The 14,923-nt window shown below is 38.2% G+C and overlaps 1 protein-coding gene across 3 annotated transcripts in view; it reads left to right on the plus strand.

Annotated features, from left to right (window-relative positions):
• The window catches only part of PASD1 (PAS domain containing repressor 1), a 92,420-nt gene that overhangs the window by 24,181 nt on the left and 53,316 nt on the right, over nucleotides 1-14,923 (plus strand). For all 3 annotated transcript variants that reach the window (XM_072743460.1, XM_072743459.1, XM_072743461.1), the window contains exons 2-3: nucleotides 10,723-10,778; nucleotides 11,763-11,917. In XM_072743460.1, coding sequence (XP_072599561.1) covers nucleotides 10,747-10,778; nucleotides 11,763-11,917 — 187 coding nt within the window. In that variant the 5' untranslated portion in view covers nucleotides 10,723-10,746. The remainder of the gene's footprint in view (nucleotides 1-10,722; nucleotides 10,779-11,762; nucleotides 11,918-14,923) is intronic.

Consider the following 14,923-nt stretch of genomic DNA (forward strand, 5'->3'; position numbering starts at 1 on the left):
GTTTATTCAGCATGGTACTTGGTACACGTTACATAATCCAGTCTAGGTTAATTTTCATTATTAATTTATCCTTTGGAAAAATCATGTTCCCTTAAGATGGGTGAGTAACTGATGAAATATAGTATTACAAGATGTAATTTTTGAAGTAAGTTTTGATTGAAAATAAATTGGAAAATTCCGTGACTCGGTTGATATATTTATGCCATACACATTTAACATCATTACTGCCTACATGAGATTTATAAATATTTCATTCTTTCTTGCTCTTTGAATATCTTTAATAAACCTTATATGAGTAAGAGATGATGACTTCATTCAAATTGATGAAGCATGCCATCATGCATTTTACCCTATAAACTTAAAAAAATCCCCAGAGTCATATTGAGATTTGAAAGACCACTTTCCTTTATGTGAGCAATTGTTTATTAAAAAAAAAAGTGTGTGTGTACATCTCTCTCTCTCTCTGTATAAAGAAAGAGTTGGTCCTTGATAATGCACAGCAAATTTTTAAATTACAAATATATGACATGATTATCTTCCACAATGGCATTTTAAATACTTTGAGGTTTTTATTTTAAAATAAACAAATATTGTAACCAGAGTAATAGCCAAAGATGGATTCACTGTTACATTCTGCTTTTCTTCAGACCCTATCTGGTTTTCTTTAGAATTCCACATAAACATTTTAAATGATGTTTACATGAGCCAAACACTTTCTGGCCATTATTGGTCTGTGAAGGCTGCAAGCATTTCCTTCTCTCTGTCAGGCGTGCCAGGCTGACTGACAGATTGGTTGGGGCGGTGGGGAGGTGGTGGTGGTGGTGGTGCAGTGGGGGGGGGGGGCAAACTGATCAGCGGAGCCTGGTTAGGGACTAAATGTACTGACTGGCTCACTAGGCCCCCCAGTGACTGCCTGGGGCTAGGCAGCCCTGCAGAGAGGGCAGTTGCTGCTTGGTTACAGAGCAGTAACTGGTTACCTTCAGCCTCCTCACACGTGGCAGGGTGAAGGTGTGCTCTTTCCTGCTATATCTTTCTCTTTATTTTCTTTTAAAAGAATTTCTTTATTTACTTATGAGAGACACAGAGAGGCAGAGACACAGGCAGGGGGAGAAGCAGGCTCCCTGCGGTGGGCCCAATGCAGGACTCTATCCCGGGATCCCGGGATCACGCCCTGAACCAAAGGCAGACGCTCAACCACTGAGCCACCCAGGTGCCCTGGTCTTTCTCTTTATGAAACAGATATTTTTCATGATTGCATTTGGTTATTACCAGAAACTATTGGTGACATTTTCAATGGAATTCTTCCCAGTTATGCTGGAAGCCCCGATTCATCTGTTGCTCTTTCCATGGCACTTTTAGTAGCCCTGCTCTTTGCCCTCTGCAGAATTATTCCAGCCCCTTGGCCACTGTACTTTGTCTGGTGAATCTCCCCTACCCTCGTCTGCAACTTCTCAGTCTATCTTTCCATTGAGGTCCAATTTCAAGTACTTTATCTGGCCAGGATCCCAAGTGTCTCTTGTCTTCCTTGGTGTGAGGTAAAACCCCCAAGCAAAAATCAATCTGATCATCTCCCTCGTCTGTTCCTACATGCAAGCTGTTGATTTTTCTGGGGAGAATCTCGCTTCTGTGCAGCTGAGTACCCACTCTAGAGTCCTGCTCTTCACCACACATTCGTGATGAGGACATACATCAGGTGGCATAACAGCCCGCCTCTGTCTCTGGCCTGAGACACTACTTACTCGTGACATATTAGATTTATCCATCTGGTCCACTGCCTGGTGATTGATCTCCTCAGGGTTCTCTCATTCTTGTCACAAGTGGCATCAAGAAGCTTGTGCATCGCCAGTTGTTTGCCCTCGATTCTCTCCCTGAGGGAATATATATTTGTGTGTGTGTGTGTGTGTGTGTGTGTGTATAGAGACACCACATCTTCTTTATCCATTCATCTGTCGAAGGACATCATGGCTCCTTCCACAGTTTGGCTATTGTGGACATTGCTACTATGAACATTGGGGTGCAGGTGTCCCATGTGACCTCCTTTTTAACCTGTATTATAACAAGTATTTTTTCATAATATAGATTCTTCACAAACATGCTTTTCAGTGGCCTCTTCACTGATTAAAAAATCCACTGGGTGCTGTTGCAAATGCTGAGACTTGCTGTGAAATAAGACATGTAACCTCAAGAGGAAGGATAAAGAGAGCTCAACTCCTAGTGATGGGCCAATGTTGCTCTATTTCAAATTGAAGAATGCAACAAATGTAGATATTTCACATGGAGCTTCATTAAAATTCAAGTCTATAAATCCTCAAGCAGAATAAGCAATGGTTGGTGAGTCTGAAATTTCAGAGAATTTGTTGAAAGGGTCATCATCAGCCCTGAGATATGTAAGTAAATTCCTTGAATTACGATGCTGTGTGTAGTCTTCAATCTGAAGTTTCTACTCCTCTATGTTTGCAACCAAAGGAGGTCATGATCCTGCTACTCTGCTGCTCCCCAGCCTTTTTTCTCCCCTCCACAGCTGCAGAGTGTAATAACTATGAGCCTAGCTGAGTCCTGAAATAGTTCTCAGGATGTATTCACTTTGATTCTAATTCAGGATTAAACCTTTAGTGTCATTTAGTCTCTTTCAACTGGAAGATGGTGGCACATGTTTTATGTGTGTCACACAGGCCTCAGATGTGGCACCTGCAGAATGTTTCAAGAACATTAGCAACAGGAGCCCAGATTTGATCAGCAAGTCGCTTGTCTCCAGAGAGGACTGATACTGCCATGGAACATGAACTGAGAATCTGGTAACTTATTTGGCTATGGCAGTTTTGAGACTGAGAGATGAAGAGTGAAAATTCCTTGAACTGTGGATCTTCTCCCAACTGAACACTGATAACTTGTGTCATCATAATTGGCACACTAGAAACTATCTTCATAAGTGATTCTCAACTACAGAGAGCGAATGGTTAATTACAGAATTCAGTTCGTGGTATAGTCCCATAATCCATCTATTCAGTGTATTTTCTTGTGAACCAAAAAAGAAATGCCTGTGTGTGTGCGCGCGCACTCACACACACACACACACACACACACACACACACACACACACACTCCATGGTAGAAATCTCAAAATTATAATGCTGCTTTTGTCATAAATCAAATTTTCAGTTTATTGCATATCTGTTCCTTGATGGATCTCTATTGTCTCATTATTCTATACCTATGTTTTGCACCATTGTCCATTTACTGACATAACTGTAGCTTTATACTAAGCCTCAGTGTCTAGTAGGACACATCCTTTGACACTGTTGTTGCTCTTCAAGATTATCGTAGATCTTTCTCATTGCTCTCCATAGGAATTTTGTCATTAACTTCTGAAGTTATATAGAAAAATAAACCTAAAAAAAAGAGAAAAAGAAAAGTAAACCTAAACAAATCTATGTTTTTTTTTTAAAAAGATTTTAATTATTTATTCATGAGAGACACACAGAAAGAGGCAGAGACACAGGCAGAGGGAGAAGCAGGCTCCATGCAGGGAGCCTGATGTGGAACTCAATCCTGGGACTCTGGGATCACGCCCTTAGCCAAAGGCAGATGCTCAACCGCTGAACCACCCAGGTGTCCCTCTACTGGGTTTTGATGAGAATTACATTAATTTGTAGATTAGTTGGGGGAGATCTGATAAATCTATGGCATTGGGACTTCCTGTCCAGGGATATGGCATATCTTTCCATTTATTTAGATCTTTTGTCTGCTTCAATAAAGACATGATTTTCTGTGTAATGTTTTAGAACATTTTTTTTTAATAATTTTTTTTTTATTTATTTATGATAGTCACAGAGAGAGAGAGAGGCAGAGACACAGGCAGAGGAAGAAGCAGGCTCCATGCACCGGGAGCCCGACGTGGGATTCGATCCCGGGTCTCCAGGATCGCGCCCTGGGCCAAAGGCAGGCGCCAAACCGCTGCGCCACCCAGGGATCCCCTAGAACATTTTTGTTAAATTAACTACTGAGCACTGTATACATTCTTTTTCTTAAGTAGGCTAATAGTTTTAAAAAGTATTTTTATTACTGAAGTAACATAATCTGTATGATTTTAATGCTTTAAATTTGCTGAAACTGGTTTTATGATGCAGCCTATTTTGAATCTTCATAGCAGTTATACATAATAAACAAGTATTCTATAGTTGCTAGGCATCGTGTTCTGTAAACACATGGGGCCAAGTTTCTTGGCAGTGCAGTAAGTCTTCAATATCCTCCCTTATTTTCTCTTTACATGCTTTATTCATTACTGTTAAAGAAGTGTTGAACTCACCAAATGTAATTTTGAGTTCATTTAATTCTTCTTTCAGTTCTTACTACATTTTGAAACTTTCTAATTAGGTACATACCTATTTAGGATTGTTAGGTTCTCCTGATTGGCTCCTTTATCATTGTGAAACATCCCTTTTTTCCCTTAGTACTGTGCCTTACCTGAAGTCTTGTCTGATATTAATTAGCCATTTAGGCTTTTTGGCATTAGGATTGTATAGTATATATGTTTCTGTTCTTTTACTTGTAACCTAGCTGTGTCTTTATAATTAAGGTATCTTCTAGACTCTTGAAGAGTTGACCCTTGAACAACATAAGTTTGAACTGCACAGGTCCATTTATATGTGGATTTTTTTTTTGATAAATACAGGACAGTACTGTAAATGTATATTCTCTTATGATTTTCTTAACATTTTCTTCTCTCCAGCTTATTTTATTGTAAGAATGTAGTACATAATACATATAACATCCACAATATGCATTAATTGACTGTGTTATCAATAAGGCTGCCACTCAACAGTAAGTTGTTAGTAGTTAAGTTTTAGGGGAGTCAGGACACCTGGGTGACTCAGCGGTTGAGTGTCTGCCTTTGGCTCAGGGTGTGATCTCTGTCTAGGGATCGAGTCCCACATCAGGCTCCCTGTGAGGAGCCTGCTTCTCCCTCTGTTTATGTCTCTGCTTCTCTCTCTGTGTCTCTCATGAACAAATACATAAAATCTTTAAAAATAAGTTTTAGGGGAGTCAAAAGTTAAATGTGCATTTTCAACCTGTGATAGGGGTTCAGTGACCTAACCTCCCCACATGGTTCAAGAGTAGTTTGGCCTTACTTTTCTATCCAGTTTTAGCAGTCCCAGACTTTACATTTGTGTCCATTGGCAGTTAATATTTATGGTTGAATTTAAGTTTACTGTCTCGCTATATGTTTTCTGCTTCTCCCATTTATCTTTGTTATCTTCTTGTTTTTCTTCTTTCTTTTGGATTAAATGAGAAATTAATTAGTATACCATTTTATCTCTTTTGATTTACAATTTGTATCACATGTGTGTTTTATTTGTTGCTCTAGGAAGTTTATAGTATATACATCTTTAACTTATTACTCTGTGTTGTGAACCCTTATTTTGTTGCTTCATATATTATGTAAGAACCTGACAACAGTACATTGTTATTCTCTGCCCTCCTGTCCTTTGTGTTGTTATTGTCATAGGTTTGACTTCTACACATATTATAAAGCCTACAGTCCTTTGTTTTTATCTCAACTCTCTTGGACATAAAGTTGAAATAAATTCTTTTGTATTTATCTACATATATATTATTGCCAGTACTTTTCATGTCTTTATGTAAATCTAAGTTTCCATCTGGTATCCTTTTCCTTTTACCTGAAGTACTTCCTTTAACATTTCTGGTAGTGCTAGTATGCTGGCCTTGACTTCTTTCAGATTTTATTTATCTGAAGATGTCTTTATTTTACCCTCAATTTCTTGGAAGTGTATATTTTTGTTGGATACGGAATTCTAGTTTGATTTCAATGCCCTCCCCCCAGCACTTTAAAGATGTTTCATTTTCTTTTGGCTTGGGTTGTTTGATAAGAAGTCAGACAGAGGTCATCCTTTTTTCTCCTGTATTAAATGTGTTTTTTATTTTTGTTTGCTTTTACGATTTTCTTTTTATAATTGTTTTTCAGCTGTTTCTTTATTATATGCCTTGGTGAGTTTTTCTGTTGTGTTTATTTTTTTGGACTCATTGAGCTTCTTGAATATATGAGTTTATATTTTTCATCTAGTATGGAAAACATGGCCATTATTCAAATTATTTTGCCTCCCCTTTCTGGGAATCCAGTACATTTATTTTAGATTGCCTGATTTTATCTCACAGTGTGGCTCTGTGCATTTGCTCAGTCTTTTTTCTCCATTCTGCTGGATGAAACTCAGATCTACCTTCCAGCTATGCATAAGCTGTGATTGTTTTGAATTCACTGGATTTGTTCTTTCCCTGGTAGTTGTCCCTTAATTGGTCTTGTAGAGTGTCACCTTGCACAGACACAGGTTAAGTATTCAGCAAAACGTTCAAGGGAATCTATATTCACATTTCTGGAGTTTGCTGGTTTGTTTTGCCATAGCTTTTTCTTTCTGGTATTCTACTCCACAAATTCCAGCCACCTTGGCTTTCCTGAACTCTTATTTCTGTTTCCTAATCCCAGTGAGACCACTGTACTCTCCTTGGGATTCTGCTTCCTGAACCATGGTCTGAAAGTGCCTTTAGGTAGAAAGCTGGGATTATTTTAGGGCTCATATCATTTTTGCTCTTATCACAAGGATTACAGGCATGTGCCACCTGCTGTCCAATGTTTCCAAATAGATATTTCTTCTAATTTGTCCAGTTCATGGCAGGAGGGCTATTCCATGGCCATACTCAGTAGTCCCTATAAATTTCTGTTTTGACTGTATCTTCAAAGAAATACTTTCTAATTGTGGTTGCTGGTATATAGGAACAAAATGAACTTTTACATATTAATCTGGTATACAAATTTGCTGAACTATTTTGTTATTTTAACAAATTGCAGGATCTCTTGGATTTTATGTATAGATAATCATAGTGTTCAAGAAAGAGGACTTTTACTTTTCCTTTCCAAGAGTTATTCATTTTATTTCTTTTTCTCATCTTAATGCATTGTTTAGTACATTTAGCACTATATATTAAATGTTTTAGCATCCAGTCTTATTTTTTTCTTGAATCTAAAAAATTCCTTAATGCTCTACCTTTAAATATGATCTTTTTATGTTTTGGTTGTTTCTCTTTATCAGGTTAAGGAAGGTCTAGTCTCTACTTATTCCATTAAGAATATGTTTTAAAAAATTAAACATGTAGGGATCCCTGGGTGGCGCAGGGGTTTGGCGCCTGCCTTTGGCCCAGGGCGCGATCCTGGAAACCCGGGATCGAATCCCACGTCGGGCTCCCGGTGCATGGAGCCTGCTTCTCCCTCTGCCTGTGTCTCTGCCTCTCTCTCTCTCTCTCTGTGACTATCATAAATAATAAAATAAAAAAAAAATTAAACATGTTTTGAATGATATCAAATGCATTTTATGCATCTACTGAGATGATCACATTCTTTTTGTCTGATATATTGAATTGTGTTTTTTCTAATGTGAAATCATTTTAGTACTTTTAGAATTAGCTCAAATTTTTAAATACTCTTGGCTTGGGTTTGATAATTTTATTTAGGATTTTGCATGTGGATCATAAATAAAATTGGCTTATAAAATTTTCCCTTTTGAGGTGAGTTCTCTGTTTTCTTGAATAATTTGCATGAGGTATGAGATACCTATTATTTAAATGTTTGGAAGTATCAATCTGTGAATCCCTTGGGACTGTTTTGTTTAGGTTAGGTTGCTTTTCTGTGGATAGATTTCTTTTTTTTTTTTTTAAATTTTTTTTATTTATTTATGATAGTCACACAGAGAGAGAGAGAGGCAGAGACACAGGCAGAGGGAGAAGCAGGCTCCATGCACCGGGAGCCCGACGTGGGATTCGATCCCGGGTCTCCAGGATCGCGCCCTGGGCCAAAGGCAGGCGCCAAACCGCTGCGCCACCCAGGGATCCCTGTGGATAGATTTCTAATTACTGCATTAATTTCTTTACATTTCTATGATTTCTTCCAATTTTCTTTGTATTATTTAATAGATTTCACAGATGAAAACACATTTTTTCCTAGGAATACTCTGTTTCATCTCTTTTCAAATTTATGGTCATGGAGTTGATTATACTGCTTTTTAGCATCTCAGATTCTTATGTATGCACTTTCCATTCCAGAATGTCTCTACTCCTTTATTTCTTGATCAGTCTGCTATAATAATATTTTATTGTTTTTTTAAGAAACAGATTTTTTGACCTGTTCTATTATTTCCTTTTTATCGTGTTGTTTTCTCATCCTCTCTCTTTTATTTCCTTGCATCACCGTTATTTGTCTTTACTCTTATTTTTACAATTTGTTTTGTTGATTGCTTAACTCATTTATTTTCATTTTTTTCTCATGAGCTTTATGAGTCTAAATTCCCTCAGGTTGCTTTAGCTGCATTTTATAGGTTTTAATACGTAGTATTTTATAATCCTTAAGTTCTAAATATTTCTGATTTCCTGAGCTATTTAGGAAATTTTGATTTTGTTGTTGTTGTTGTTTTAAATATACAGATATACAGGTTTTTATGTTATCTTTTTGTTCTTGATTTCTAATTAAATGGCATCAGGGCCAGAGCATATGGTTCTTTGGAATTTGTTGATCTTTCTATGGCCTAGAATGTCCTAGCTATCTTTAATGCTCTGAAATGTACTATGATGTTTCTAGATGTGGTTTTATTTTAATTTATTCAGCCAGATTGGGTCATATTTTCCATTCTGGGAAAATTTTAGCCATTATTTCTTTACTGCCTTTCTCAAATTCTTGCTATTCTCTTCATCTGGACCTTCTGTTAGAACTGTATTATATGGCTTTCCCATTTTGTCATGCATGTTTTATAATCTCTTATTTCATATTTCCTACTTTACTGTCTTCTCTGTAAAGGCAATATGATAAATTTCTTCATATCTGTATTCCATTTACTAACTTTCTCACCTGTTTCTTTTCTTTCTTTTTAAAAAGATTTATTTATTTATTTTTGAGAGATAGAGTGTGCACGCACATGAGTTGGGGAGGGGCAGAGAGAGAGGAAGGGAAGCAGACTCCCTGAGGAGCCTGGAGCCAGACCCCATGACTCCTGAGGCCAGGACCTGAGCTGAAACCAAGAGTCCGACATGCAACCAACTTAGCCATTCAGGCGCCTCTCACCTGGTTTTCCTTAATACATGCTTAATCCATCCTTTTGAAATTAATTCATTTGAATATGCTTTTGTTTTTAGAATTTCACTTTTGTTCTTTTCCATGTCTACCTGACTTTTCTCATATTTTTAGTTTCATCTATTTTTTTTTCATATTTCTAAGCACAATTGTTATATAATAGGTTTCAGATCTTTTAATTATTTTAAGTTCTTGGAGGTTTCATACTGCTGGGGGAGCTGGTGTGTGTGTGTGTCCTAATTCTGGTATATGCTGGGTTGTTTCCTTACATATTTTCTAATTCTGGATGGTGAGCTCATCTTCAGCAGTGCCTTATCTGTGGAAATTCTGTGGGACTTGTTTTAAGAGAGTAATCTCTCCAGAATGGGTTTTTCTTTGCATCTCCTGGAACCTTATTTGGTATAATAATAGCACTTTTTTTTTCTACCCAGAGAATATGCTGAGATAGCCAAACTTCCTTGTTTTCTTCTTTTGTTGTCAGGAGGGTTTTTTGTTTGTTTGTTTGTTTGTTTGTCAGGAGGGTTTTTTTAAATGAAACCATAGCCTCTTGGAGTCCTGCCTATATGTAGGGAGGAAGTGGTGGGTTTTAGTTTCAATGCTTTGCTTGGATTCTCCTGCACCCAAGAGGGCTTTGATACCCCAGGTCCTTTGTTGCATAGCTTTGCTTCCCTGTCCTCACAACAGCACAGGTCCGTGTACTAACCAGCGTTGGTTTTCAGCATCTTGTCAGTGTTTTACCCCTAAACTTTCCCTTACTTTTTGGAGAGCTTTTATTTTTTTAGTATTTTATTTATTTATTCATGAGAGACAGAGAGAGGCAGAGATACAGGCAGAGGGAGAAGCAGGCTCCATGCAGGGAGCCCGACGTGGGACTCAATCCCCGTTCTCCAGATTCACACCCTGGGCTGAAGGTGGCGCTAAACTGCTGAGCCACCCCAGGCTGCCCTCTGGAGAGCTTTTAAAGGATGTTTGCTGTGTGTTAGCTGCTGCTTCTTATTTAACAGACATGTATTTGAATATCATTAACTTCTGCCTTGAGGATTTGACCTTGAGGTGATGTGTGAGTCTAATCATACAGTTCAAAGCAGAGGACCTTGGTGATTTCAGGGCCATTTTTTTTTAATACGCCCAGGATTTCTGTGATAGCAGCAATAAATGCACATTTTGTCTGTGGTGGCATGTTATTGGAGGTAGATATGAAGCTTTTAACCCACATCTGTTTCATGAACTGTTCTTCAAGTTAGTGAAAGTTAAACGAATTTTAATGGTATGGAATTAAATCTACAGATACTTTTGGATTAAGTTGTGCATACTTCACAGAATGTTTTTGTAACTTTTTCAAATATATTCATTCATTTGTAATGCTATTGTGACAAACATTCATTGGGGATCAGACAACAAAGCAAGCCTTCCGCATCTACATAACGTATGAGAGGGTTATTGGTACTTAATGAAATTCTATCTTTAACAGAAGTAGGCATTCCTTAAGGGAAAGGTGTTATGCAATTGAGAATTTTGATTAGTCTTATTGCTTTATTGTGATTCATCATAGACTGATACCTTAGTAAAATGTTGTTCCACTTTGATTTCAGAATTCTTCATTATATCACTGAATAATGGATGAGACTGAAAGAGAAAAAGAGAAGAGGTATGAATTCATAACTGATATTTCTGTCAAAGCCCTCTCCCCTGTCTTCTGTTCTTGTTTCACATCTAACAAAATCCTGCTTCCTCAGGGAAGCCTGACTCAGGGAAACTTGGTCTCTCCAGTGGGTTTTCCATAAACCCACTAGCTCCAACTCTGTAATAATACTTAGTGCATTACCCATGTATCTGACAGTCTCCCACATCAAACTGTGTCTCCTATGACTTACACAGTGGCTGCCCAGCGTTGACACTAAATCAGTGCTTTACACTCCCTGATAGGTTTAGAAGCCTGTTTTGGGTCCATGGCTTGCCTAGAGCTTGAATTCATATTTGTTGAAAAGATAAATTACCTTATTTTTCCAGTTCAAGCATCTAAAGTAAATTCCATTGCACCAATGGAAAAGTTTTTGTCCAAATTTTTCAGTGTGATCTGTTTTTCAAAGGTTGAAAAAAAGATCTCAATTAACATTTTATTGCTCTGCCTTCTCTCTGAGCAGGAGCAATAGCTTTGCAAGAGCCTCTTGAGTAATTATATATCATTCAGAAAGAATTGTCTTTAATCAGGAGTGCTCTTGTAAAAACAGGTAAGAATATATGGTGGAACAAAGATCCACCATTAAATTCACATTAATTTGGATTTAATTTATTTCATATAATTCTTAGGTTACTCTTTTGGGCTTTGCTCTGGAAGACTCTGAGACAGATGTGGTCCCTATCCTCGAGGGCCTCACAGTCTAAAGGAGATAAGATTGGCTTTTGATTTCTCATTTTATTTTTTTTTCATTTCCTCATTTTAATATTGACAGTTATTATTGTCCTATGAATGATCAAGGGACTGGATTTTTGCTCGAATGTTAACATTAATAACTCCCTTTTCTCCCTTCCTATTTCTTCTCCATCAGTTGTTCCATCATCTGAATTCCTAGACCTACCCTTACCATTAACAACACTGATTGTTGTTTTTTTTTTCTTTTTTGTCACTTAGGGATGTATCTAATGTATCTGAAAATAAAAAGAAGAACCAATACAATACCTTCTTCACAGAACTGCATGCCATGCTTCAAACTCATGGTTATCCCGTAAAAGGGGACAGATCTAAAACATCACAGGGCACTACTGCACTTTCACAGAAGAAGGAAGGTTCGGTCTGGGCACCCCAACCCATCCTAACAGCTTTTTGATTAGCCATATTGAAAATTGGTTGTGGGTGGAACAGCAGGGTCTCTCCCTTTACTTCAAGCATCGTTGGGAGAAATTAATGAATAGAGGATCTCCTGAAGCATCTTCTAATACACAGACTCTTAGTTTCTCTCTATCTATAAGTTTGTTTATAGCCAATGCTGAAGATATTGTTAAGGTTCATGCAAAAGTGGAACGAGGAAATAAGAATTGATAGAGTATACTGGGCAATAATAATGCAAATTTCTGTGTCTTAGGCACTTGAAGCATATGGTAAATGTTGCTAAGGGAAACTTGGCCCTGAGGGTGGAAAATAGTACCTATAATACTTAAGTAGGCTTAACTCAAAACATCTGAACAGGTTTTATACCCATATGCATATAATCATGCTGTAAAATCTGTTACTTAAAAAAATATTTTCTTGACTTTGTGATACTTCTATTACAGTTTCTGTACACTCTTCACAGCACAACTTCTTGAAATGATTGTATAGACCCTGTCCCCCCCATCCTCATCCCTCATTCTTTCCTCAATCCACTTTATTGAGGCTGCAGCTCTCACTGCTCCAGTACAACTGCTTTTATCAGGAATGAGTGACTTCCACATTGCTGAATTATTTGGTTTTTAACTCTCCACATCTTTCTTAGCCTTTTAAAAACATTGAACAAGTGACCACTCCTTTCTTGAAGTATTTTTCTCTTGGCTTCCAGAATAATACACACACCTGGTTTCTCTCTTAGCTCATTGGCTGCTCCTTCTCTTTTTTTCCTACTTTCTGCTTTTCCCTTTCAACTTCTGAACACTTATGTGCCTCAGAGCTCAGTCCTTGGACTTTTTTTCTTCTCTGTCTACACTTATCTCCTAGGTAATCTCATCCAGTCTCTTAACTAGAAGTGCGACCTGGATGTCAGTGACCCCTGATTGTTAAATCTGTCTCTAGCACTGACCTATTTAAGCTCTGTACTTGAAAATTGTACTCATTATTAAATCAGCAAGTTTCCTATGTGACTTCTTCTCTTGGATACCTAATAGAAAAGTTAACATGGTTGTAAAGGAAGTCTTGGTCCCTCTCCACTCCATTGCCTCTCATACCCCTCCACCCCCCACCCAGTTTTCATTATTCCAGTAACTGGCACCACCACCCATTCTTCCAGTAGCCAGAGCTAAAACTCTATAAATCATTCTTGTGTCCTCCATTTCTTCCACCTTCTCACCCAATTCATCAGCAAGTCCTTTTGGTTTTGCCTTTAAAATATATCTCAAATCCATTCACTTCTCCCCATTTCCATAGCCTTGATATACCAACCTAATCCAGGCCGCCAGCCTTCTACTTTTGTAGAAGTCTCCTAGGACACTTTGCCTCCACTCTTGCTCCTCAATTTTATCTATTTTGCACAATCAGTCATAGTGGTCTTTTAAAAACATATCACCCCAAGGGGATCTGGGTGTCTTAGTTAAGCATCTGACTCTTGATTTCAGCTCAGGTCATGATCTCAGGGTCATGAGATTGAGCTCCACACTGGGTGGGGTGCCTGCTTTAAGGTTATCTCTCTCCCTATGACCCCCCTTAAAACACATATCACATGGGACGCCTGTGATGGCGTGGCTCAGTGGTTGAGCGTCTGCCTTCAGCCCAGTGCATGATCCTGGAGTCCCGGGATCGAGTCCCACAACGGACTCCCTGCACAGAGTCTGCTTCTCCCTCTGCCTGTGTTTCTGCCTCTCTCTGTGTGTCTCTCATGAATAAATAAATAAAATCCTTTAAAAAAAACACATATAACTCTGCTGCTTAAAAGTATTTAATATTCCACTTAGAATAATGCCATCTCCTTAACATATACCCTATATGATGTGACCCTGCCTGTCTTTCAGGCTTCATTTCCTAGTACTCTGTCCCTTGGTCACCCTGCTGTAGCCACTTTGGCCTCTTGTCTGTAATTTAAATAGGCAAAATTCTTTCCTGCTTCACTTTTTACTACTGCTTCCTCTGCTCAAGATTCTTTGTTCCCAGGTTTTCCTGTAGCTGTCTTCTTGTCATTCCTGTCCGTGTGTTCATTATCTGTCTACCAGCCCCACCAGTCTGTAAGATATAAAAGGATAGTCACATCACTTGTATTGTTCATACTATATTCTGAGCCTCTAAACAGAATAAGACACATGGTCATAGCTCAGTAAGTATTAGTTAAATAATGGGGCACCTGAGTGGTGCATTCGGTTAAGCATCTGACTCTTGGTTTTGGCTCAGATCATGATCTCAAGGTCATGAGATTGAGCCCTGTGTCGGGCTGCATGCTCAGTGCAGTGTCTGTTTGAGTTTCTCTTTCCTTCTGCCCCTTCACTCGTGCTCTCTCTCTCTCTAAAATAAATAATCAATCTTTTAAAAAATATTAGTTAAATAACTGAATGAGTAAGGTTTTAGTTCAATAAGAATTACCAAGCCCCTATTATGAGTTAAGTACTATGCTGGATACTGGGGGTTTAGTGAAGAATTGGATATGATGCCCATCCTGCAAGCAAAACAAGAATAAATGTATGGATAATAGTAATGTGGAAAATCCCTTTATGGTTGATTGATAAGATACATTGGTTTTATTTTCTTGGAAATATGTAGATTCTTTTCAGTCTTATTTATTTCTTTGGAGGGAGTCTAGGAGATGAAAATCACTAAGTAGAGCTGAAAATCAATGGGGAAATGACTTCAGCGATCAGATATGGGGAAGTGTCATAGGTTGTTTCCTGAGCTCGAGGAGCTGTGACCAGAATTGAGTTTCCAGGCTGGGAGAGTGGTCAGAAACCCTTATCTTGTGGCATTTGTGCAATTGGTGTGGTTTATTTTTATATTTTGTCGTTTCCCATGCAGTTACACACTCTCTCTTCATTCCCTCCTTAGTGACAGTTCCAGAGCTTTTCTGCTCATGCTTGGCCTCTTATGCAAATATACTGATAGGAAAGGATCTGAGACTCATA

The sequence above is a fragment of the Vulpes vulpes genome, chromosome X (genome assembly GCF_048418805.1).
Source record: "Vulpes vulpes isolate BD-2025 chromosome X, VulVul3, whole genome shotgun sequence".
Taxonomy (NCBI): Eukaryota; Metazoa; Chordata; class Mammalia; order Carnivora; family Canidae; genus Vulpes; species Vulpes vulpes.